Source organism: Chelonus insularis, unplaced genomic scaffold (genome assembly GCF_013357705.1).
Source record: "Chelonus insularis isolate UGA/USDA-ARS -01 unplaced genomic scaffold, ASM1335770v1 contig_131_pilon, whole genome shotgun sequence".
Lineage (NCBI taxonomy): Eukaryota > Metazoa > Arthropoda > Insecta > Hymenoptera > Braconidae > Chelonus > Chelonus insularis.
In genome coordinates, this window is record NW_023276372.1 from 416288 (window position 1) to 441124 (window position 24837).

Consider the following 24837-nt stretch of genomic DNA (forward strand, 5'->3'; position numbering starts at 1 on the left):
TTGTTAATTATTAGTCAAAATTATTTATAACAGACGCAATATCGAGAATTTTTTTTTTTAATTTTAATTGATAGAAAATAAAAATAAGAAACTATCTATTTTTTTTTTAAAATAATACTTGCATCATCATTCATAAATTATCAAGTTCAATGGCATCAAATGATACGGAAGACACTAGAGTAAGGCAAAAAGAAAAACGAACAGATGATCATCGATCTTCTTAGGAGGTTATATTAAGGAGACATAGAAAGACAAGCCACGCCTGGTGTGCGAGGACGCGGAACGGCCTCAAGGTTGAGGCGCGGAAAACCTTCTTGTTTCTTTACGAAAGATCTTTCCCGTGTAACCACCCACGGCGATTTGATATGTGATCACTCGGACATATCGATATCATGTGTCTTCCTCAGTCATTTTCACAATTACTATTTTATATAAAATATACATTTATTACAATCAACAATTGATTATTGTAATTCAAAAATTATCGTATAAGTATTATAAATACTTTGAAAAAATTAAAATGAAATTGATTTTATATTGTTTGATTCTATAACAAGAATCATTAACGTGAGATATTTTTGTAAAATCAATCATTCTGATATTTAATAATCTCGATTAATAATGAGTACAATTTATATTTTTTATTCATTTATTTTAGATGAAAAAAAAATGATTCGAACAGATTTGAGACATTTCTATGATAATGATGAAAATATTAATCATAGTGTCATTTCGTTAAATGTATTTACAGAGACAATTACAGAAGGTATACATTCATTAAAAAATCAGATTGAAAATTTCTGCCAAGTTTATAAAGATTCTCTGCCGAATGACGATGATATGTCCCTACAAAATTACAAAAGAGAATTACAATTTATCAATGATGCTTGGACTTCATTCAAGAATTCACTGGATCAAATAGATATAGATATACGTAGTTATAATGGTGATATGAGAGAATATACATCACACATTAGTAAACATTTACGCTCTTTTGAGTTGTTACAGAAGCAACGAGATAATGTTAGAAATAAAAGTATTAGACTTCAATCGTCAGCAGTATATGAAAAAGACATAGCACCATTGAACGATGCGATAAAAAAGAATTTACAAGCTTATTCTACACATATAAAATTGTACAATGACAAAGTTGATGAATTACAAAAACTGAAAAAATATTTGAATCGAACAGATAGTTCTTCTCAAAGTTCGAATTTTAATCAATTAATAGCCCATTGGAATGTTGTATTAGATAATTTTGAACATTTAATAGGATTTATCAAAAATGATTCTGTGATAGTTAATAACATGAAACAGGCATTATTTACTTTTGTTTCAAGTATGCAAACTATTCAATTGATTAAATTGAGAGAATTGGAGAATGTTGAAAATCAAACGATAGAAAATAGTAGTCTGATTGAAAATCTTCAAAAGCAAGTGTCTGATTTGACGGAAAAAAATTCAGAGCTATTAAACAGCGTGGAAACTTTGAGAAAAAATTTAGACGAACAGCAAATAATAGACTTAAATAATGACAAAGAAGACGAATTAATAAACAAGAATAATAAACTTAAAAAAGAATTGAGTGCTTTTGAAGCTGAAAATAAGAAACTCAGTAAACAATATGACGCTACTGTTAGAGACAACACAGTGTTGTTAGAACAAATAATCCAAAAAGATACTAATTTGCAAGAGGTCGACATTTTAAAGTTGAAACATCAACAGAAATTAAATCCACTTACAACAGAAAAAGAAAAATTGATTAATGAAAATAATGAACTGAAGAAACTACATGATGAAGATAATGAAGCTAATGAAAATTTACTTAAACAATTGGATGAACAAAGAAAAACGATTAATCAGTTGAATCTTCAACGAGACGAATTACATCAAAAGTTGATGAATGAATTTGGAGAACGCAAGCAGAAAATGCTGGATGAGTTACGGTATTTAAGAGAGCAACTATCTACAGTTGAGAATCAATTGTCACAGAAACAAGATCACAATAACAGTTTAATGCTTGAATCACAAAAACTGCAAGAACAAAACAATACTCAAGAAGGGAAAATTAAAAATTTAAGAGAAGAACTTGTTCGAACAAATTTTCGTATAAGTGATTTAGAAAATCAATTAAAGACATTACAGCAACAAACATTAGCTTTAAAAACTGGAAAACAAAGTAGAAATCAAAAAGAAATCGAATTGGAGCAAAAATACGAAGAAGAGAAGAGTGAAAATGAATCACTGAAAATTCAAATACAAGAATTAAAAAATAAATTGTTAGTTCAAGCTGGACCGTCAGCAGAAACAAGTACCAAAGTTCCTGATGAAAGTCATGTTGATTGGGAAAATGAGAAAACAAAATTAAATTTTAGAGATTCTTATGTTACAGCTTCCATAGATAGTATTGATGAAAATAATTGGAACACGTTACAAAAACAAATCAAAGAATTAAATCAAAAGTTGAATGGACTACATGATAAATTAGCTACAGCATATACAAGATTTGAAGCCGTACAAAAATTAAGAAACAAAGATATAAAAATTATGACATTTTCGGATGAGATGGAAAATATTATTAAAGAAATACGCCAACAGTTAGAAATAAATAGGCCTATATACAGTCAAACCTTAGAAAAATTAATACTTGAAATAAATACCAATTATGAAAAAGATCTTGAATTACATAAACATAGTCAATCTGTTTACATTAATTTAACTAATTCAATAAAAAAAGATTATTCAAAAAAGGAAAATAAACATAAAAAAGAAATTAGACGATTGACTGCTAAACAAGAAACTGCAACATCATCGATTAATTCAAATAAAATAATAAAAAATTTAGAAAAAGAAAAAGAAAAATGGAAAAAAAATAAAACTGAAACAAATATCGCATTGAAAGAATTACAAGAGCAAATAACTCGATTTATAGAAAGATATAATGAACGAAATGAAAAAAGGAAGAAGTTGTTATTTAGTATTCAAAGTCATTTAGTTAATAACATATACAGTGATGTAATTAATGAACTATTGATCAATCTTGATAAATTGATGGATTAAAAATATTATTGAGTGAAATAAGCGACATTTCTGAAGAACAATATTTATATTGTTTTCAAAAAATTAAACCTAATAAAATACACTAGATTATCTTTTTTTTTTTAAACTAAATAAATGATGTAGCATAAATCTGATGAGCAGTAGAATCATACACTTAAGTTAAAAATAGAAATTATTTAGCATGGAATATGCAATTTCCAGTGACCTGTGATCCAAGGGTCGTCGGGATATTGCAAGTTGCAACTTCTGAACGTAATTGATTTGATCACGCTAAGTATCCCTTCTTGGTCTGGTTCATTAAGGTAAATCATTTTGGTATAGAAGCGAAAGTGCATCAAATTGCAACTCGATTTACTTCAGTCATTGCATTCGTATTGAAAAAATAAAGATTATAAGAATATTTCAAAAGTTGAGAGCCAAAAAGTTCTACAATAAACTGAAATATAATCAGTGTTTCTAAATTTATTTTGACAGTTCTTTAGTTTAATACAGGACACCCTGTGGAGTCGAAAGTCATGCATATATAAAATTTAAGGGAGTCATTAATACTGCGTAATTCAGAGGGGATACCAGTAGCAGAAATATTCCACCTACTGGCTGCATTCATTTAAGTTTTTTTTTTATTTTCCAAGAAATTCATCATAGATTTTAAAACCATCAAAATTCATTTATGATTATATATAATCTAATCTTGAACAAACTATTAAATGAATTGAATTTGAACTGAATACATTATAAATAAATGTATGAAATTTTTTTACCAAATGAAACCAGTTTTTTATGTACATAATTGGTTGATAAAAGGGCAAGGATTAGCTACAGTAATAAAATATTCATTTTATTTAAGCTGATAACTGCCAATAAAATAGTCACCTTATAGATTTTCTTCTCATTAATACATGTATTTGTTGATCGTTTTTTAATGAAGTAAATATAAAAATATATCAGTTCTGCACTGATTGGCGTATACTCATCCACATTGTCGACACGACATGAGAGTGTCTGTTCTACATCTGCTGTTGATGCAGATGATTCTTGGGAGTAGACATCGGCCTCAAAACGAGTTGTCTTCAATGTTCAAGATTGACCTGTGCATTGACTTTTGAAAGATAAAAAGAATAAGTAAATAAAAAAAAAAAAAAAGAAAGAAAAGGAATCATGAATTGAGGGTAGACCAGAGGCATTCCTGCACGTCACTGTGTCCGCCCAGTGGCTCGACGAATCGCAGGAGACTCTTATATAATTAACCATCAAATTATAAGTTTGGCTATCGAGTACATCCTTGGCAAGATACCCAAGGAGATGGGAAGATGAAAAGAAATAAAAGAAAGACGCCATCACCACCGGACTAGAAGTAATTACCCTCTGAAAGAGAGAAAGAGAGAAAAATAAAATAAAAAGTAAAACGAGAGGAAAAGAAAAATCATCAAAAAAAAAAAGTAACTGGCTACCTTACTTCATCTAAGGAATTGCCTGGATGTCCGACGACTATGCTCATTTTGTCTTTTTAATCAAAATTAATCATGAGGGTCGTTTCTTGGCTGTATCTTCTCTACACTGTTGGCTTCTGCACCTCTTTCCAGTCGCAAAAGAATGATTCCATAAAGACCACGACGTGCGAATTTTTCTCCCGGGCTTTTAATATCATTTTAAAGACATGGAATTTACTTAATAGCTACCTCCGTTCTTTTTTTACTGAATAAATTTCCATTCCCTTGATTCGATCAATATCATTATCGTCATTTTATTATTTTTGACTTGTTGAGAATATTATCGTCAATTCTCGTCTTCGACAAGAAACATATCATTACAAATGATACGAATAGAATAGCTAAGTTTATATGTCCAAATGTCGTAAGTTACAGCATTTAACCCCTCGTTCTAGTACAATTTGATTAATTATCGATGTAATCATTGATTTATCCTACAACACCCACGCTCGTTCAGTATTTATATAGAATGCCAACACTCACTATATTGATATATATATATATATATATATATACATATATATACACGTATATGTATCTTTACGCTGACTCGTTTCGATGGTTAAGCAAGAGCGGTCTCTACTTTACTCCTTGTAATATGTGAGCTTGTATGTATCGATTTTACATGAGTTTAATGTAAGGATAGTTTTCGTCACGATTACACATGATCTGTGTTATTTTCAACTTGAATACATTAGTGAGGTGAAAAGGATAAATAGAAAACTAGAATTCATATTAAAAGATATTTTCTTATTATTTTACAGTTAATAAATGAAAAAGTTTAAATTTTAATTATCAATGGCTATATATGTTTTTACAGAAGTTGTTTGAAAAAATAAATCATACAACAGCAAAAACATTTTTGCAAGTAACGCTACTTGTGAGTTGAATATTTTTATACACTTAGTTAACTAGTCAATTATAACGGTATTGAATATCCGTCACTAATATCGAGTACATACCATCACCATAAATATCCTTTTTCATTTTAATTCTTTATTTAAATGAGAAAAAATAATGTTAAGCTGAAAAATAATAAAAGATAATGATTTAATGTTGAATAAATGTGCGAGTATATTTGCTAATAAGATTAACGTCGAAGATCAACATTCGATTCAGTCGATTTCGCGAGCGAACAAGACTGTAGTCAGCGTTAACCTCGGCGGCCACACGCGTCGCGATCTCGATACACCTCTTGTACGTTTTCTCTGTCTCTCTTACATGTCGATTGAGCTCAAGAGAACGCGGTTTGTCGTCGATCTTCAACCCTGCAGGCCATGGAGAACACGTAACGCCCTGTTGCACTCAATGTGGCTAATCCCAATTTAATGTTGCACGTCTTCTTCGGTCCATTCGATCTTCTTACCATATACACTCGATCGATGTTAAAGGTTTAAACACAAAAAAGTAAAATAACGTATACTCAAATTAACGATCATATCTCTCGTCGTCTGTCAATTAATCGGTTAATTATTAATGAGGAGAGACGATGAACTACAGTCTTCTAGGTTGAATAAAGTCCGTTCATCAGATTTGAGTGGAGAAAAATTGAAAAAAAAAAAATTTGACATGAGGTCGATTAAAATCTGATCGGATGGTGATGCTTTAAGTCGCGTTATGCTATACTTGGAATGAAGAACTCGCATCAGAATCTTCTACGAAAGAAAGAATAGAAAAAAGCTTTAAGCCGTATAGATGCTTACTGGTTTCCCAGTAAAAATAACTTACTATTCATTTAAAACTTCTCCAATCAATAAACCGATACATATAGATATATATTATTAATTTTGAATACTATTGATGTTTAATATGCATCATAAATAATTTAATATTATTTGTTGTATTTTTATTTGATGAATAAATTAATTTACCAGATTGTTTTTGTTTGTTTGTTCTAGGTAAGAGATTGAATTTCTGATGGATAAAGAGCACATTAAAAAGTTAGATATACTTGATAAGATAGAGATAGTCTTGAAGAAGTTTAACAAGGGTGAAAAATGATGTGCAAATGAGTGTGAATTTCACCATCTTCAAGTGTTTTTTTATTGATTAATTTAAAGATAATAACATAAAGGAGAGTAGATTCTTATAAATGATTGAATCTTCATCCTGCTGGTTGCTAATGGTAGAGTATCAACAAATTGTAAACCTTTGCACGACTGAAATAAGAAGGATATATCCGGTGGAATACATGATCCTATCAATAATATTATAATTATTATCGTGCTTGTGACTCTAATTTAACGAGCTCTAACATTTGATTCGAGAGTGCGATGGCAATCGACTTTCAGGCTCCAACTTGTGCACCTTGAAAAGAACACTCACCTCGCTTGAGGCTCATTTTATATCATATTCTTTGGACTATCGTAGTTAATGGGTTTCTGATCAATGACTTTATAAGAAGAATCGTGCCACTAATTGTCTCACTTGATTGTTTCATTTAGTCTATGCCTTAGTTCAATTTAGACTTGCACTTTGTAGTTCCCGCGGTCGCGTACCAATTCGACTTCAGGTTATAACTCGATGATGTCAATTATTTCCACAAGAATTTAAAATGTTTACTTTGAATAGAGAAAGCAGCAGCAGACATTCATCTTAGCTGATGGATCAGGAAGTCTGGCTGTTGATTCAAGACATGAACCATACAAGTCTTAGTATTTTGTAGTCATCGATTCAATCTCTATATCGTAATACTCTTTAGCGCGTGAATTCTATTGCATAATCAGTTTCACGTATCTAGAGAGATACATAAGAGTATTTAGCAGGAGAGATGTGGAGCTGTAGTAGCAGTTCTTGACTCGTCACCCCATGTGCCTCGATAATTAGCCATAAATCGAACAATCAGATCGATTGATGTGCGCGTGGGTCGGCTAAGTCGAGTATATCCTTCTTTCCTGTCGATCCTCTATCGGATTTCAATGTGATTCACTTCTGACTTGGTCTTACCACGATTTAAACACATGTTGTAATGTTGAGTTTATTTTCGCTTATATCATCAATCCAGTAGAGAAAAAAAATAGCATTAGTTAAATAAGATCATTTTGAAGAATCAAATTTTCATTTAAAGAAAGAAAAGTATTTTTTCTTTTATTTGTTTAAAGAATATTATACATAAAGTTCTTACATACTTGGTTGGATAATTGCATTTGCATTATACATACAACTTGCGTGGATTTATTTCGTTCGCCAATTTATTATTTACCCAGAGTTATAACGACACTGACCGCGATCAAGAGAGTTGGATCCAACAACTAATACAATCCAAGAGAGAGTATATGGTATATGGTAATAAGAAGTGGGCCGGAAAGCATCTTTCTCTCTTCTTCTTCTTCTTCTTTCTCATTTTATTTTCTTCTTTCTCAATTGACTTTGCCTGTTGCGCTTTTATTGCCCACTCCTCTTATTCCAACACGAGCATTTCGCGACCTTAGACGACCTGAGCGTGCACTAAGCTGAACTTTTTTCACTTTAATCCCTTTTGGTTTCGCCGACTTTCACTCTTGTCCAAGGGATCGACAGCTTAAATGATTTTCGAATAAAGTATTCGTTTAAATAAACATTTTTTATTATGATAAAAGTCGTGTTATAAATTTTTCTGATTAATTTTTTATTATAAATCTTCAAAAGTAATTAAGATGGTTTATTACCGTTAATTAGTATTAATTCATAAAAACATTCATTAATTTTTCCATATTTTTTAACATGATTAAATATTCAATTGAGCATTAAAAAGTTGATAAAAAGTAAATTTATGAACATTCTCATGAGGAGAGGAACTGATACTTGATTGATGACAATTGCGTAGACAAATAAAATATCTGTGAGACTGGAGACGCAATGAGAGTATAGTATGTGGGGAGTAAGCACCTTGAGAGTATAATTTACATGGTTGCTTTTCACTCAGAACAAAGTTAAGAGTCATTGAAACATACATACATACAAGGTTTATAGCAGCGATGCCGCTTGCGATTGCCCCTTGACATTTACTCCTGGCGTCGCGCCCAACCACCCACGGTACTAAATGTCAATGGTTGAAAAGGGAGACAGTGACGGTGATCGATACCACTTGGGTTACCGTTGAATGTCCACATGTGCGTCGTCGTTGTGTTTCAGTCTTCGAGGTACTCAGTCGTCTCCTTATAAGCCTCTACGTCTATATAGGAAGCGAATACCTGTCAGAGGGGCAAGCCAGGTTGCAATCTGAACAAATGACCACATACGACACACTTGCTCGATAAGAGATCTCACTATTTCTCTCGCTGACTTCGTGCCCCTTGGTTAAATATCTCAATCTCCATCGCGTCGAACAGCAGCAGTAGAAGAACGGCAGCTTATACAGGCTTCTGTCTGAAGAAGAAAGTCTCTACAAGACTGTTTAGTATCTCTAGAAATTATAAGAAACATCTGAGTGGTAGCTGTTGATTCAAACATTATCTGCAACAGCTTACAGTTCTTCACGCACATTCTAGCTATGCATCTGAAATGGACGAAGAGTAGAAACTGAATGTGCGGAAGAGGTAAGAGAGCTGGCGAAGCAACAAAAGAACGATGCATTATTGTTTCAGGGCGACAAGAATGGGTAAGTGGACGTACCTTCTGGTGGCAAACAGCGTGTAACACGTGGCAGTATCTTGTATCGGGGCCGTACTCCCGCTGGTAGCAACTATTTTCTTTCTGCGGTGCATTCGACGACGTCAAGGAGCCAGTGGCGGAGTATCTAGAGGGGCAGGACCATGTCCACAGACCTCTTGGCATGCCTACAAGAGTAGATATCGCGATAACTCCACGACGGAGGTCTACTACCACCACCACCACCACCATTCTCGACCATAAACCGCAACATGTTCCCCCATTGTAAAGCCACTAAGGGTTCATGAGAGGTCATTGCAAGGACTTTGAGAGAGGCCGTGGACACTTTTCTTTAACAGCCTTCTCGCCTCGCTTTGATCGACATTTATTTTATCCAGACTAGTTTTAACTGGTTAAACTACTTAGCCTATGAGGACGCTTTTTATCATTCCACCAACATTAACCTGGTCCATAAATGTCTTGTGCAAATCGTATGGATAAAGAACGTGGGTGATTCCTACTGCATGTATCGTAATTGAAGGCGTTCGTGCATGAAAGTGTTTATTTCACTCTTTGTATCTTGATGACATTACGCATGGAGTTGCTTTTCGATCTTGAGAACGACGATAAGAATGTGTATGGTTATATCCTTACTGCAGATCACTAAGTCTACTTGAGTTATATTCAACATAGTGCATAAGAGACAAGAGATATTCCAACTTTCTGCTGAAAACAACATGGAATCGTGAGCACGAGTTGGGAATACGAATAAGACACTTTTACAATCGATTCGTATTCACACCTAGCATCAAAAATTCTATGCGTTAGATCACTGACAAATGTGTGTATGTGTATGTATGTATGTGATTCCTTAAAAAAAGGGAAAGGCTCTAAAAGTATATATATATATATAGATTGATCAAAATACCAATAGAAAGATTTTTTTATACAACAAAAATATTGGTAGATATATGATTGCAATAAAAGTTGAATGTAATTTTTTTTGTTCTTTAAAATAGATATTTTCTCTTATACAGTAAAAACGGTGTTTTCTAAAAGAAAGAAAAAATTTCAAATGATTTGCAAATTCTCTATAAGTCGAAAGAGAAGATGTAAATTTGTTTAGAAGAAGATGAAGATTATCTTAGCACTGGAGAAGGTTTGTGGGGAGGCGTAACGAGTCGTTGAGTAAAACATAAAAGTTTAACGAGCGGCGCTGTGAAACTAATTGAAGAGGAAGGTGGACTGTAGCAGTTGGTACATTCTGAAAAAATAAATAAAATACTCGGCTGAGATAGAAGTGGAGAGAAGAGAAGAAGAAGAAGAAATAATAATAAAAAGAAAAAATTGAATAAAAAATAAAGAAGAAGAAAGAAGCAAGTCACCCAGACAAGAGCACGCGTACGACTCTTTCCCACTCTCTTTAAGAATATACACACAGCGATGCTCTTAAGGACATCGGACTCATCCTCTTAGCACTGGACTCGTTTCAAGAGTCAATCACTCTTATCGCACAATCGACGAGGGACTACCACCAAGTTTGTGAACGCAAATGATTGCGGGGACCCGGGAGAGTATGGTTTGCCTCTGAGAAATTGCTCAGTTTGAGATTCAAGACCAAGCTACGGTTTAATGGTCTCCAAAAGCGATCTTGAGGAAGACCCATTGCCCATAGCTATTAATCTCATTACAGTTCGATGAACTAAGTAATTCCCTTTTTAAATGAATCAGCCTCGAGATTTGACAATTACTTGAATGAATAAATTTCTCTTGAATTTTAATGAAAGTTGATTGTTTAGTTTAATTAAAGAATAAAAGTGACAACAATGTGGCGCACCCTATTAGGAATTTATGCCAAGTAATGACTGGATTTAATTTTAACACCAATGTGGGAATCGCAAGAATGATCACAAGAAATTACGTCATGCACGAATTCTCTGACACGGATATGCACCAGTTGCCAGAGTTGTGTTTTATGTAGCAAAACATAGTCTATATATTTTTGTATCACAGATGGTAAAATCACTAGAGATTGCATAGCAAAATCGTGACGATAAAAGCTTAGTCGATTTCATAGCGATAATGTTGAAAGTAAGAGAAAGAAAGAGAAGTAGGAGCAAGGATGATTTGAATATCAATAAGATCACTAAGAAGTAGATTTTAAAAGCACAGATTATGATTTATAAGCGTACGAAATCATATAGATTTATCGGTGACTAGTTTATTATATCTCTCGGCGGCAAGCGTTAATGGCAACTTATTGCGTCGCAGCATTAATCAACAAGTTATCTGCTGATAGAGAGCACCCCCACAGATTTATATAAAGGCGGTAATTTTCAATCGATAAGCAATTTTTGAATACAACTTAGCCATTAGCATACCGCAAATTCTCATGCTTGAAAACCTATCTGTCTTGCCAAGGAATTCCAATCCACCCATAGTTGTTTCTGGCATCAAACTCTCGTTTCAAATTGTTTGTTTCGCAAGTCAGTGAGAGCAAGAAGAGACACACATAATGTTATACATCCGGACGTGCAGGCTTCATTACCGGGAAACCTGTTAGTTATGCTAATACTGACTTATAAACCCTTCATTACTGCTGATGAGCAATTAATACGCTTACTTGTATATCCCTCGAGCCTCTCTACGCTGATGCTCTTCCTGTTCATCTGTTCGTAATGTCTTTCAATTATGTACATACCCGGTAAATAGTGTATGTCGACGACCAGGTCGATTCATTTGACATCTACGACATCTTTTTTCTCTGTTAATTCCAGTTCCTTAATTAACTTGTTCCGAGAGATTTAAAAAATAATCTTGATCTCCGTATTTTAGTGGTAATATTGAGTCAATTTGGTAGTTATCGGTTGTTTATTGGTATCGAGAAATAAAAAGACGTGTGTGTTGTATTTGAATAAAATGAATCAACTGAAGATATGGAAGGCATAGCTGGGATGTTGATCTGGTTAGGCTAGTACTCGTGGTGATGGTCGTCGGTCGGTCGTCCGGTCGCCAGCGGCTGGCAAACCGCGCGCGACGACCTCGATAGGGCGTGGCGGGTCACTGGTCCTCTCTCGTTGTACAGTGGCGTAGCAACTACCTTGGAAATCATCATGGAATACTTTGTGGTAAAAGAGTACGAGTAGGTGTAACGTCCTGTGCCATACACCATCGCTGCTGCAGCTGCTGTACACGCACCTCTGCTCTTCTCTCGTCTCTCGCTACTTTTCTTAAGATACATTCTCGATATCGAGTGCCGCACCCATGAAGTTCTATAACACGCAAACCACTGTGGATACCGTTGTTGAGAACTCTAAGAAATCACCTCTTTATTTTAACCATCATGCTTTTTATTATTATACTCAGTCTATTATATTTTTAACTTTTTTCTTTATCTTCACCAAAGTTTTTTTTTTAACCAATGTGGTCAAGTTCATCGATCTGAGAAAATTCTTTACTTAAGGTCACTGCTCTAGAATATTTCAGTCTTCATCGTTCCGGGCAACTACTTCTCCAGAGGTTATGACTACTTTGGGGTCAAGAATCTCTGCAATAAAAAATATTATCCGTTAGGTATTCCCAAGTAATTTTGTCTTTTTTTTTTCGTACACTCCATTTTTACTTTGATACACTTTTAAGTAGATACCTAAATTCATCAATTAAAGATTTTAAAATAAATTCATTCATTTACTGAGTACAATTTTAACAAATAATCTTTACCAATGTTAATCAATTAATAGATTTAATTTTATTGAAAACAAAAAAATAATAATTCCTTACGAAATAATAATAATAAAAAAAAAGTCAATAAGAAAACAAACCTAATTCAAATATAATAAGAATGAATTAAAAAAAAAAATTGTACTCTTGTTGCACTTATTACTCTGTTAGTGAACATGAACCACGTGTTTTTGAATGATTAAAGTCTTTGCGGTGCTTTTATTCACAAGTCGATGCTTGTATTATGCAGAGTGATCATCATAAACATGTACAAATTCGTGTAATGTACGTAGAAGATGAAAATTGAATATCTGAGGGAAAGATAATTCAAATAGAATTAGATACGATAGTAAGTAAAATGATTGGCATGTTGACTACTTTCAGTCTTCTATCTTTCAAACTTTTCAGACCTTGAATGTCACTACAAGAGAATAAGAGAGTCTTCTTCGGAGGCAGCGTGAATTTACGACAGTGTGTTAGGTGTGTGCAGCTGCGCAGTTGCGCGAATATATCATCTTCGTGTTGCACCGCAGGCGACCAATGCACTCCCTCTCAGTCGTTTGAACCACCAAGACAACCTGTATTTTCTCCACCCAGTTCCAAACTGAACCGTGGGCAAACGTGATACTGCATCAATTATATCGTTTCACAAACGCGTTATTAGCTTGGAACATTGCGTATTCGCTTTAGTATTTAAATGATCGCAGTACAAAGACAAGACTTTACTTTTGTTTTGTCCAGAAGTCATGGGGCAAGTGCACGAAGGAGAAAAATATATGCTGCCAAAAAACACCGACGGTGTAGTCGTTGAAATTTTAGGGTTAAAATTACAGCTTGATTTATAAAAAATAACAGTTGTCTAATTTCACCTTTGATACCTTCACCAAAAACCTCACGGCTAAAAGTTTTTTACTATTTATTATAACAATCATTCATAAGAATTCTTTTATAGATCCATACTTTTAACTGGTAATTAAATAAAAATTCAATTAGACATCTTTTAAAATATATCAAAAGGTTTTGATATTAGATAAATATTTTTCTATCAAATTCTTGAGAGTTTCTTGTATTGAAGAAAATGAAAAAACTCTAAGAAGAGAGTCGACCGGTTAGTTTAGCAATCATTGCGTGTACAAGTCACATTACAAGTAGAATATTTCATTCATAAGAGCCGCTTGTATTCCACGAAGTATGATGTACCATACTTCCACAATATTCTACTGTAAACCTTCAGCTTCACACCGTAGCTACAGCAATTATGTTCCACCTTAGCTGAACACATCGACTGCTACCCTGGAGCTGTGAATGAATCGTTTTTTCCAACGTTGCTGACGTTTTTTGTTCACCTCAAGCGCAAAATGGTCAAGATTGTGGTATGCTAGTGTTATCGCCTGCTGTTACTTGAGCCTTGTGGCCTTCCATCGTGAATCTTTGCAATTTTCTTCCGAGACGAATTTCAAACGACCTTCCTACAAGCGTATCTGCCTTCATCTATATTGTTCATTTAAAAATAATCCGACATAAAGCGCCGCCAAGATATAATTCAATGAAAGTAAACTGCCTTGTTGCATTTAAATCTTATCTTCATTTATTCTTCTATCTCATCCTTACGATAGAATAATTTCGATTAATTAACGAGAAAACATCATCCAGGAGAATAATATTAAACTTTATTGCAAGAGAAACTTGTTAATGACAATGATAAATCAATAGCCAATAATTATAGTAATTATTTTCATCTTTATGATTTCTTCGGGCTCTTTTCTGTACTATACATGAATAGAGATAACTTGACACACCTTACAGTGAAAGGTCTGTCGGATATACTACAAAAGAGGCTAGTCCTGGTCAAGATCCATTCAGAGTTCATAAGGTTGACCTAGGCTTGGTCTTATTCGCACACGAGTCATTTCATCGGATATTACTGATCTATCTCTACACATTCATTATTCGCATTACTATTCCTTTTTCATTTATTATTGATACAGACTACACTCGAGTATTTGATTTAGCTTTAAAAAAAAATTATTAATAGTATGATTTATGATGTTTATTCATTTCAGAATTTCCAAGAACATCGCATTGATGGTGCATCTTTACCTCTTTTATCAGAGGACCACCTAACAGGTCCCATGGGTATGAAATTAGGACCTGCATTAAAATTACGTGCAATGCTTGCTCGAAAGTTGGGAGCTTGTACAGTTTGTCTTCATTGTGCACACTGCCATCAGACTCCTCTTCCAGTTCTGAATGCTGCAGCAACAACTGGTGCTACAGTAAATACAACACAAACGCCTGGAAGACGACCAAGTAGTACTGGAAACTGACAAACAATGGCGGAGACTCCGGGTATTGAAGCTGACCCAAATCGGGCTTTAAGGATTGAACGACGTGCATCTCGTCCTGTTCGAAAACCGGATGTTGTTTTTAAAAAACCAATAAAACAATAATTAAATTTTTGAAATTATTTTTTCGCTTTTGGAGACTCCGCCCAATTCAGTACCTTAACTAGATTTTAATGAATAAATAGTACTAAAGGTGTTCAATCCGGATAGAATTACTGGAATTATTACATAATTTGTGTATTAACTCAATCATTTATAAATTTAAACAAATCATTTTTACTGAGAAAAACATTTATCGTTTTTTTCAATTATTCAAAGTCATTTAAAGTTTTGTACTTAAACAAGAATAGAAAAAAAAAACTATAGTTGTTTTTATAAGTAATATCAATTAATTATGATGAGGATATGAATTAAGCAAACATATACATATATTATTGTTGAACAATATATGAATACAAAATTTTGGGAATACTTTTCTCAGTAAGAATAAGAGAGTCAACAGTTGATATTGATATTTAATTAATAAAGAAAAAATAATTTATTATAAATTTTTGAGTAAGCCCATACTTATTAATAATAAGAAAATAAAACAATAAATTTTTTAACGTTCGAGATATTTTTTTTTTTTGGGTTTTGTGGAATTATATGAATAAAAAAAAACAAATGTAAAAATGTTAAATGAATTTATGTAATAATAGTGCGAAAATGGCAAAAACTACGTGCAATAACAATAAATTTTCGACTTGATTTACATTAGTTTTTAAGGAAAATACGTATTTGCTCAAATCGTTGTTTCTTTTATATATTTTAATGAAGTTTTTATGCATTACTGTAATAATAAAATAAGTATACTAAATTATATTTTTTCTAATAAATAAAATAATGTAAATGGATCAACGAAGGAGCCACAATAATATGATTGTGTAAAATGTCTGACTAATAAAAGAGATCAATATAAATCTTTAAAAAAAAATAATGTAAAAAAATTAGTTGTACATTTTTTACTGTAACATTTATTTATTTAGTATAGTAACAGACTTATTGCAATCATATAATAATAAATGATTTGATAAGCGGCTGACTATTTATATTCGTACACACATTGAAGAAAATTTATTACAAACAGTATTTTTCATGTTCAATAGTCTGAAGTCATATTAAAAAATAATTATTGAAAAAAAATTATATTAACATCAATATTTACGAGAGATTATACGCTAAAATATTTTGTAATTCATTTTTGAATAGTTTTTTTTTAATTCTAAAATGTGTACGATAGTATACTAGCGGCTTTTACTTAAATAGAGCAAAATAATATACTTTGTAAATATGCTTAAACACTTATTTATACTGTGCTCTTGAACGAATTGTAGTATTTTATTTAGTATCAATAAATTAATTAATATTATTTTCATAACCATATGATTGCAGAATTTTATAAAAAATTTAAATAAACATCATGCAATGTTTATTGTGAATTTGTCGAGAATTAAAATAAGGAAGATACATTTTCGATGTAACTTGTTATTCAACACATTATATTACGTTAAACATTTCAATAAGCTTATTTAATTCTTTTCCTTATTTTAATTTAAGTTTATTCTATTATTTTTTATTTGTATTAAAATACCGATCTCTAGAACTTTTCTCTTATTTCATATAAGTTTTCTTGTGTATCATTCTTTATGTAATATTGATCGGTTTTTATGTATAAAAATTAACAAAGTAAAGTCATGAACAAAACATTGTTTCTGTTGAAATAAATTTGTTAAAAAACAATCAATTCTGTTTCTTATCTTAATTTTAATATATATTTTTAATATTTAATCTAAAATATGTACATTTATTCAGAAAATATTTACAACCAAGAGATTCTTATATTTTTTTAATCAATATAAATAGCAAGTACCCCGTCCTCTTGCTCTAACAATATTTCAATGTTTGCATATCCATGTTCATCAACAATAACGGTTTTTCCACTACAATGATCATTAATATTTTCTCCAGAAATTATATCACAATATTTTCCTGCTGGCAAATTTGTTTGAATTTTTTGCTTCAAGTCAATATTATCAGCATTAATTGCAATAAATCCTTTATTACCACGAGAAAAAGCAATTTGATTATGTCCATTATCCCACCAGTTTGTAATGTCTGTGTTGATTACAGAATTTCGAAAATGAACCATTTTGTATATTTGTCTCCAACGATGTTCACAAATCCAACCATTTCCACAACTTTTATCTTCATGAATTGTTGGAGATATTATATTTCCTTGATCGTCAGCAGGTGGACCTTGATCAGAGTGATCAAATGCAAAAGAACTTATGATTTGGGGATTGCCATATGGATGAGCAAGCATAAAAGCAATAGCCATTTTATATAATTTCGATTGCTTATAATTAATAACTGGTCCACTTTCATAGCCTCTTTGATTGTCATGATTATCGATGAAAACAAGAGCATCATTATTTGGCAACATACCCCAAGATTCACCAAATGATTTAAACCATTTCAGGGGATTTTTACCTCTGATACCTTGGCTAATTTCCATTCCATATTTGAATTCAGTGACTGCTGCAACAGAATTGTACTCTGTCTTTGAAATTCCTTCTCCGCCCATGTCGATTACTTCTTGGTAAATGTACGGCCGAGAGCCTTTGCGGAAACCATACTCAGTGTTCAAGTCGTGCAGGCGAGAATAAATTACATGAAGATCTTGAGGCCACATATGTTTGGCAGCATCAATTCTAAAATGAATATTTATTGATAGAAAAAAATTCGCTCAACAAGTTTAATCTGACAGTTTATAATATGTTATTATTAACTATTATAACATATTGATAATTTTATTAATAGTTTGACCTATCCTTATTAGTGGTAGTTAAACTATCATAATATATTTTTATTATAATACATTGAAGAAAATTTTATTTTATCGATATAAATAAAAATCGATTGATAAATGAAAGATAAATTAATTTTTTTAATTACATTATATTAATTATAATAATTAATATTAAAACTATTTTTATGTTTAATGAGCTTTATTGTACAATAAAAATCTATCTAGAAATTAAAAAAAACTTACCGGAATCCTGCAACACCTGCATGAATCAAATCATTCAGAAACTTGACAGCTTTTTCTCGAACATACTCGATGCTCTGGTTAAGATCATGAAGTCCAACAAGTTCACAATTTCTTATCTGCACTGGATCTGACCAATCTCTTATATCACATGGTTCATTGAAATGAGTTTGTATGTATGGTATAGCTGGATAATTTCTTGATGGAGGATCAGCTGTTGAATTACCAGTGCCGATTACTTCGAATGACTGATCTGCAGCCATGTGATTTAAGATTACATCAACGTAAATCCTGACACCAACTGCATTACATCTTCGAACCATGTCTTTGAAGTCTTCTTCGTTGCCTGAACGTGTTATCCATTGGTAAGAAATCGGTTGATATCGCTCCCACCAAGGTCTTGATGGAACTATTACATTTTCTTGAACGGGTGACACCTAAAAAAAAATATTTATGATACATAAAGATCACTTATAAATCACCACCATTATAAATAATTGTTAATAGAAAAAAATAACTGTTATTTTAGAAATTAAAAAAATAATTTTTACTCACTTGAATACCACCATAGCCCATAGGTCCAAGAAATCGTTCACATTCATCCGCAATATCCTTCCACTTCCATTCAAATAAATGAACCATAACATCATGTCCAACAGCATAATTTGGATCTTTGAAATTAACAGTTGGTACAGCTGATATTGCACCAAACACAAGTAATATTACAACGATGGAATACATACTGATCTTTGACGTTATGTTCATAAAGTTTTAAGAATTTATACCAGTAGGTTATCAACGAATTTATAACAAATCAGGTCAATCTTTCAAAACCCCTCCGCTTATTTGAAAATATCTTTTGTTGTTATATCTTTTGTGGACTTTTTTTGTAAATAACCAATTACCTATCAGCAATTTGTTATCAATAATTTATGTGATAAAAATAAAATAAAAGATAGCAAATTGCCATTATGATTTATTTAATGAATTTATTGAACAGGAAATGATTAGTATATCTTTTTTAACATTCATTTGTTTTATTAATGAATATTAATTAATTAAATTGATTTACTGGCTATTACTGTAATTTATTATTTTGATTATTACGCTACATATCGATAAAATATATATTAAAACTTGAAACAAAAAATTGTTGATGAATATTCTCGATTTAGTTTTTAATTCATCTGAAAAAATAGTTTTCATTAATAACTTCTTTAAATTTTTTATAATTGTTTTATAAATTAAAGTTTACAAGTAATACATTTTAACTTGGATTAGATAACTAAAAATTCACTAAAGATGTACGGCCAATATGAATTGCTAAACATCCATCCTCAGAATCTGCAGGTATTTCAATTAAGGCCATTCGATTTTTATCAACTTCAATTATTTTTCCAGTGCAATTACCATTTATGATTTCACCAGAAATAACATCGCAGTATTTACCAGCTGGTAAACCAGTGTGTAAAACTTGACGAAGATCAGTATCATCACCGTTTATAGCAACGAAACCTAAGTCTCCTCGTGAAAAAGCTATTTGATCATCATCATTGTCCCACCAATTTTGAAGTGGTGAATTTTTTGCTACAGAACGAAAAATGACCATTTGATATATTTGACGCCACCGATGCTCACAAACCCAACCATTTGTGCAAACTCCTTCAGAATTTATTTCAGGTGATATTATTGTGCCGTTTGAATAAGCTGGAGGACCAATACTTGGATCATCGAAATAATATGAGCTCATTACACGTGGTAAACCATAAGGATGAGCCAATTCAAATACAACTGCCATCTGAGAGCATTTTAAACTTAAAATATACATCATGCAAGTGTTATTTTTTTATTAAACTGGTTTTCATATATTTTTCGTACCTTATATTGTTTGGGAACTTTATAAGTTAAGATAGAGGCTCCACCAGCTCCATGGCCTCTCTGATTATCATGGTTGTCGATCATTACTAATGCATCATCAGATTTTAATAAACCCCATCCATTACCCCAATTTTTTAAATATTTCAAATCTTCATTTCCGCGAAATATATTTCCCAAAACTATTCCAAAAGTAAATTCAATCACTCGAGCAAAACTCGTGTACTCTTTTTTGCTTACAGCTTCACCACCAAGATCAATAACTTCTTGATAAATAAATGGCCTTGCATTTGGTGGAAATCCATGAGCGATACTTAAATTATTCATTCTGCTGTAGATTACCTTCAGATCTTCCGGCCACATGTGTTTTGCCGCGTCAATTCTAATGATAACAAATCAAGTTTATGTTATATTATCAATATCTTAATTTTTGATAACAATCATGAACGATAAAATTCTTCGAATGAATTGAGGGATTTTTTCGTTAATTATTATTATCAAATAGATAAAGCATATTGGTAATTACCGGAATCCTGCCACACCCATATCAATTAATCGATTTAAAAAATCGACAATCATATTTCTCACGTGTTCCTTGCTTTGATCTAAATCGTGGAGACCACTAAGTTCACAGTTACGTACTTCTGTAGCATTTCTGTAGTTATTAATAGCACAAACTCTGTGAAAATCATGAAAAGTAAATGGAACTGCTGGATAAAGCCTTTCATCAGTTTTAGCAATGGATCCATCGACGCCAACAGCTGGATTCGCATCTCCAGTCATATGATTAATCACAACATCAACATAAATTCTTACATCAGCTTTATTACATCTTTGGACCATTTGTTTGAATGATTCTTCATTTCCAGATCTTGAAGCAATTTTCATTGAAATAGGTTGATAACGTTCATACCATGGTCTGCCTGGAATGATTAAATTTTCACTTACTGGTGATACCTGTAAGAAAAGAATTTTAATCACAAAATCGATTATAATTGACATTTTTAATTATTCTATTCACCTGAACTCCTCCATATCCTTTTGGCCCTAAAAATCGTTCACATTCATCAGCAATATCATCAAACTTCCACTCAAACAAATGAACCATTGTTGATCGATCATCACGATAATGCGGATTTTTTTGACCCTTTACATTTGTATAAAATATCAATAAAACTATACAAATATTTTTGAATTCCATTCTAGATATAATCCCGCACATAATCTTACTACAGAAAGACTATTATTCTGATAGTAGCACACTTATATAAAAACCGCCTATATAATCAGCTGCGCATTCTATTAAATAGTATTTTTTTTATCTAAATTATATCAGAATGTCAGGAACTTATGACGAATGATGATAAATCATTTATTATTGCCATTAAGATCAACAGACCTGAGCAAATAGTAACACATGAAATGATTATTTTGTCAAGAGGACAAATGTCATGACACTGAAAAATATTTCACTGCATAAATAACAATGCTAGTGTTATGTAAACCGTATGCGTTGTCATAATGAGTATTAAAGAAGAAAAAAAAACAATTCAAAGAATAATAAATAATTATGTCATGAATGTTTTCAATAATATTTATTTTAATTAATTTATTTTTATTAATTTATTATATTTTGTTATATTATATCACGATATTATATAGAGATCGAACATTAGGTACGTTTTCATTTCGCTTGGCGAACAGTATATTTTTTGGTTTATAATTAATGACTCGTTTGTATTTTTTTTTTTTAATAAGACTTATTTTCCTTAACTGATTATATAATTATATTCTTATTGTTATAAATATATTTCTTTATTATTTGATTGTGATTGCTGATACTTTATTAAAGTAGGAGCATATAAATGATACCGTGAATCTGTAATATATTTAATCAACCAACAATTATCGAGCAATCAATTTCATTTAATGTTATATTATATTTTAATTTAATTTGTATTGATTATGAAAATTAATTATAATTCAATTTTACTTCAGAAATAAATATAATTATTAAAAAATATTTATTCACTACTTTCTGAATATGAATTAGTAAGTTATAACAATTTTGCAGTAATTATTACTAATTTATATTTAGAATGTATCTCAAAATTGATTTGATCCTTTAATATTTCTATTTCTTATGCTCAATTGTAATTTTTTATCAACCATTTTCACAACTTTGAAATGATGAATAATTATTACAGCATATGTGAGTATATATTATTCAAACAGACAACAAACTTATTTTATTCTCACATCAATATAAATATACCCCTGATATTTATGCAAATACAATGCATATAACACGATGATATAAAATATAACCGATATCTGCACACGGTATCGGCACTACAATAAAACTTAATTCATATTTAAAAACATTAACAAGCACGTAAAATGTTTCAATGATTGACAATATGATTATTTAGTCTATGAAATGTTATTGATATTCACTAAATATGTATATTATATACTCTCAACTATTTATAGTTAAGTCGTTGATGTTCTGATATCAATCTAATATTTTGATTACATGATGAATATCGAGTAGATGATAATGCTTATGAACAAATTAAAGGAAAAGTTTGCAAATACCGGCACCGATGTCTTCGGGAATTCCGAAAATATTGAGGTAGGATAGTTGTTATAGGGCGTCATAGAGTTTATAGAATTATTTTAACAATATATCGAAAAACGAAATCGTATATACAATAACGATATGAAAAAATCTGAAAAAAATTCTTCTCAAATATAATTTTATAACTTTCAAAGTATAACTCGATACAAATGAAAAAAAAATCAATATTTTTCACAACAATTAGAGCAAACTATATTTTATCAAAATTCATTCGACAATTGTTTAAAATGATAATGTTGAAGTAATACGAATTTAGTGAACTTGATAAAATTGATTGATTATCCTCTATAATATACGATTTTTTTTTCTATACAATATTTGCTTTCAACAGTGCTTTTGCCTGTGAATGTTAGATTATTTAATATCAAACGAAATACCAGTTAAATGGTTATTGAGAAGACGCCCTAGGATGACGGTGATGATGAAGTAGATTATATACTGCTTTTATCTATTACAATAATCGTAACGTTTTCACTGGTATTTAACTGTAAAAGAATATTTTTCATAAATTTCATTACAATTATAACAATTAGAATAATGATTACTATTTGCTTAATTTAATTACAATTCTATCATCAAACATGCCAATAATAAATATTATTTATCAATAATAAAATTATTTTTAAATAAGATTTAATATTTTATGAAATCGAAACTTAAATTAAAAAAAACCCCTTATTAAATAATTATTCATTCTATTTACTGTAAATAATATTTATATTATATTTGTTATTGTTCTGTATATAAATAAATCAGCAAATTATTTTTTCAATGCAATAGCAGTCATTATACAGTCATACGAATGTTAAATTTACGTTGGTCAACGATATACATATTAATAATTTGTCATTGTTATTCATATTTATTCTTAAAATATTGATTGATTATTTAGAACCACAATAATCTGTCTTCAATTTTCATTTCAATTGAAGTTTCTTTTTTGAAGCTTTGTAAATAGAGTTCAGTCAAGTAAATATTGTACTTTCACAACTTTAATTTTTAAACAGTTATTTTTACTGAAGGTTTCCAAAACCTTCATTTAATAGTTTTAAATGATTCTTTTTTTTTTATTAATATATACAAATCATTTGTGTCACTTTAAATAATTCTACAATGTTATTTTAAAATTAGAATCTATTCCAGATTACTCTTTCTACCCGCCCTATTTTGTATAAAATAATATTGATATATTTACAATCGATATTATTAACAATACATAAATCTTTTTGATTTCATTATATTTTTTTCAATCTCAAAAATATTTTACTCTAATAAATAAGTATTGTAACTGATGACGTATGAAATTAGGGACACAAATGATAGAAAGATATTGATTGATGTGTTTTAGATTAAACAAAAAAATATCAATCAATGTTTTTCTAATTTCTAGATCAATATATTCTAAGTTCGATGAATGTGACGTGATTAAGTTATTCTCGAATTAATGATATTGAACGATTTGAGACACATCCGACATGAAAAATCTATGATCTTGATCTCGTACATAGTATCAAATATATAATTCGAGTCTTTTTGGCTTTTTGATATAATCGACGGATATGTAGTCATAAAATTTAGAATATTCAAGAACCAATGTGGTATTTGAAATTTAAAAATTGCTATTTTTTAGCAATCTGAATGCTTGATAGCTATCATTTTACCGGAGATTGATATTATCACTTGAATATTGTTTTGAAAGCAGAAAAAATTTTATCTAATTTAAAAGAAACTAAAACTTGTGTGTTTTGTAAAGCCAAACAAGATCTGGACGACCTTCTTGTCTCAGCACGAGTCTGATGTAAAGTCCACCGGGTCTTTCAATATTTTCGTCCTCTTCTATAACATTCTCCTGACGTGTAAGAATCACCTGTTGTTGAACCTGTTCCTGTTGTACTTCTTCTTGTTGTTGCATTCCTTCTTCTGATTTGGTTTCCTGCTGTTTATTTTCAACTTGAATGACTTTTATTTCTTCGATTTGTTGTATCTCCTGCTGCTCTTCTTCTGGCATTGTTATAGCAGGACCGTGAACTATAACTTGAATATCTGATG

General features: G+C 31.0%; 5 protein-coding genes across 9 annotated transcripts in view; 2 read left to right on the top strand and 3 right to left on the bottom strand.

Annotated features, from left to right (window-relative positions):
• The window catches only part of LOC118074150 (nascent polypeptide-associated complex subunit alpha, muscle-specific form-like), an 85421-nt gene extending 69630 nt beyond the window's left edge, over positions 1–15791 (top strand). For 3 of the 4 annotated variants that reach the window (XM_035095119.1, XM_035095120.1, XM_035095121.1), the window contains one exon: positions 14903–15791. In XM_035095119.1, the coding sequence (XP_034951010.1) occupies positions 14903–15166 (264 nt within the window). In that variant the 3' untranslated portion in view covers positions 15167–15791. Of the gene's footprint in view, positions 1–6448; positions 8054–14902 lie in introns of those variants that run through there. The other variant, XM_035095122.1, reaches the window with a different exon arrangement.
• LOC118074148 (putative leucine-rich repeat-containing protein DDB_G0290503) lies at positions 660–5056 on the top strand. Its single transcript, XM_035095117.1, has one exon. The coding sequence runs from the start codon at positions 670–672 to the stop codon at positions 3058–3060; it is 2391 nt and encodes a 796-aa protein (XP_034951008.1). The 5' UTR covers positions 660–669; the 3' UTR covers positions 3061–5056.
• Positions 15792–17006: 1215 nt separating the features above from the next.
• On the bottom strand, positions 17007–19105 carry LOC118074149 (alpha-amylase 2-like). The gene is made up of 3 exons (XM_035095118.1): positions 18828–19105; positions 18276–18709; positions 17007–17934 (listed from the first exon to the last, which is right to left on the bottom strand). Exons 1-3 carry the CDS (start codon positions 19035–19037, stop codon positions 17070–17072), a joined length of 1509 nt encoding a protein of 502 aa, XP_034951009.1. The 5' UTR covers positions 19038–19105; the 3' UTR covers positions 17007–17069.
• Positions 19106–19399: 294 nt separating this feature from the next.
• Positions 19400–21434, bottom strand: LOC118073053 (alpha-amylase-like). 2 transcript variants are annotated; one of them, XM_035093345.1, is made up of 5 exons: positions 21169–21434; positions 20674–21104; positions 20151–20529; positions 19537–20070; positions 19400–19459 (listed from the first exon to the last, which is right to left on the bottom strand). In XM_035093345.1, exons 1-4 carry the CDS (start codon positions 21367–21369, stop codon positions 19558–19560), a joined length of 1524 nt encoding a protein of 507 aa, XP_034949236.1. In that variant the 5' UTR covers positions 21370–21434; the 3' UTR covers positions 19400–19459; positions 19537–19557. The 2 variants fall into 2 exon arrangements, with proteins under 2 accessions (XP_034949236.1, XP_034949226.1); XM_035093335.1 differs by lacking the exon at positions 19400–19459 and having other exon boundaries at positions 19495–20070.
• Positions 21435–24488: 3054 nt separating this feature from the next.
• On the bottom strand, positions 24489–24823 carry LOC118073097 (protein elav-like). The gene has a single exon (XM_035093395.1). The coding sequence runs from the start codon at positions 24794–24796 to the stop codon at positions 24518–24520; it is 279 nt and encodes a 92-aa protein (XP_034949286.1). The 5' UTR covers positions 24797–24823; the 3' UTR covers positions 24489–24517.
• Positions 24824–24837: the final 14 nt, after the last annotated feature.

Bases quoted from the DNA above. Each gene is read 5' to 3' on its own strand.
- LOC118074148 (XM_035095117.1), top strand. From the start codon at position 670: ATGATTCGAACAGATTTGAGACATTTCTATGATAATGATGAAAATATT.
- LOC118074149 (XM_035095118.1), bottom strand. From the start codon at position 19,037: ATGAACATAACGTCAAAGATCAGTATGTATTCCATCGTTGTAATATTA. The intron at 18,710-18,827 runs GTGAGTAAAAAT...ATTTTTTTTTAG, and splicing joins TGGGCTATGGTGGTATTCAA to GTGTCACCCGTTCAAGAAAA. The intron at 17,935-18,275 runs GTAAGTTTTTTT...TATTCATTTTAG, and splicing joins GCAGGTGTTGCAGGATTCCG to AATTGATGCTGCCAAACATA.
- LOC118073053 (XM_035093345.1), bottom strand. From the start codon at position 21,369: ATGTGCGGGATTATATCTAGAATGGAATTCAAAAATATTTGTATAGTT. The intron at 21,105-21,168 runs GTGAATAGAATA...CTTTTCTTACAG, and splicing joins AAGGATATGGAGGAGTTCAG to GTATCACCAGTAAGTGAAAA. The intron at 20,530-20,673 runs GTAATTACCAAT...TGTTATCATTAG, and splicing joins ATGGGTGTGGCAGGATTCCG to AATTGACGCGGCAAAACACA.
- LOC118073097 (XM_035093395.1), bottom strand. From the start codon at position 24,796: ATGCCAGAAGAAGAGCAGCAGGAGATACAACAAATCGAAGAAATAAAA.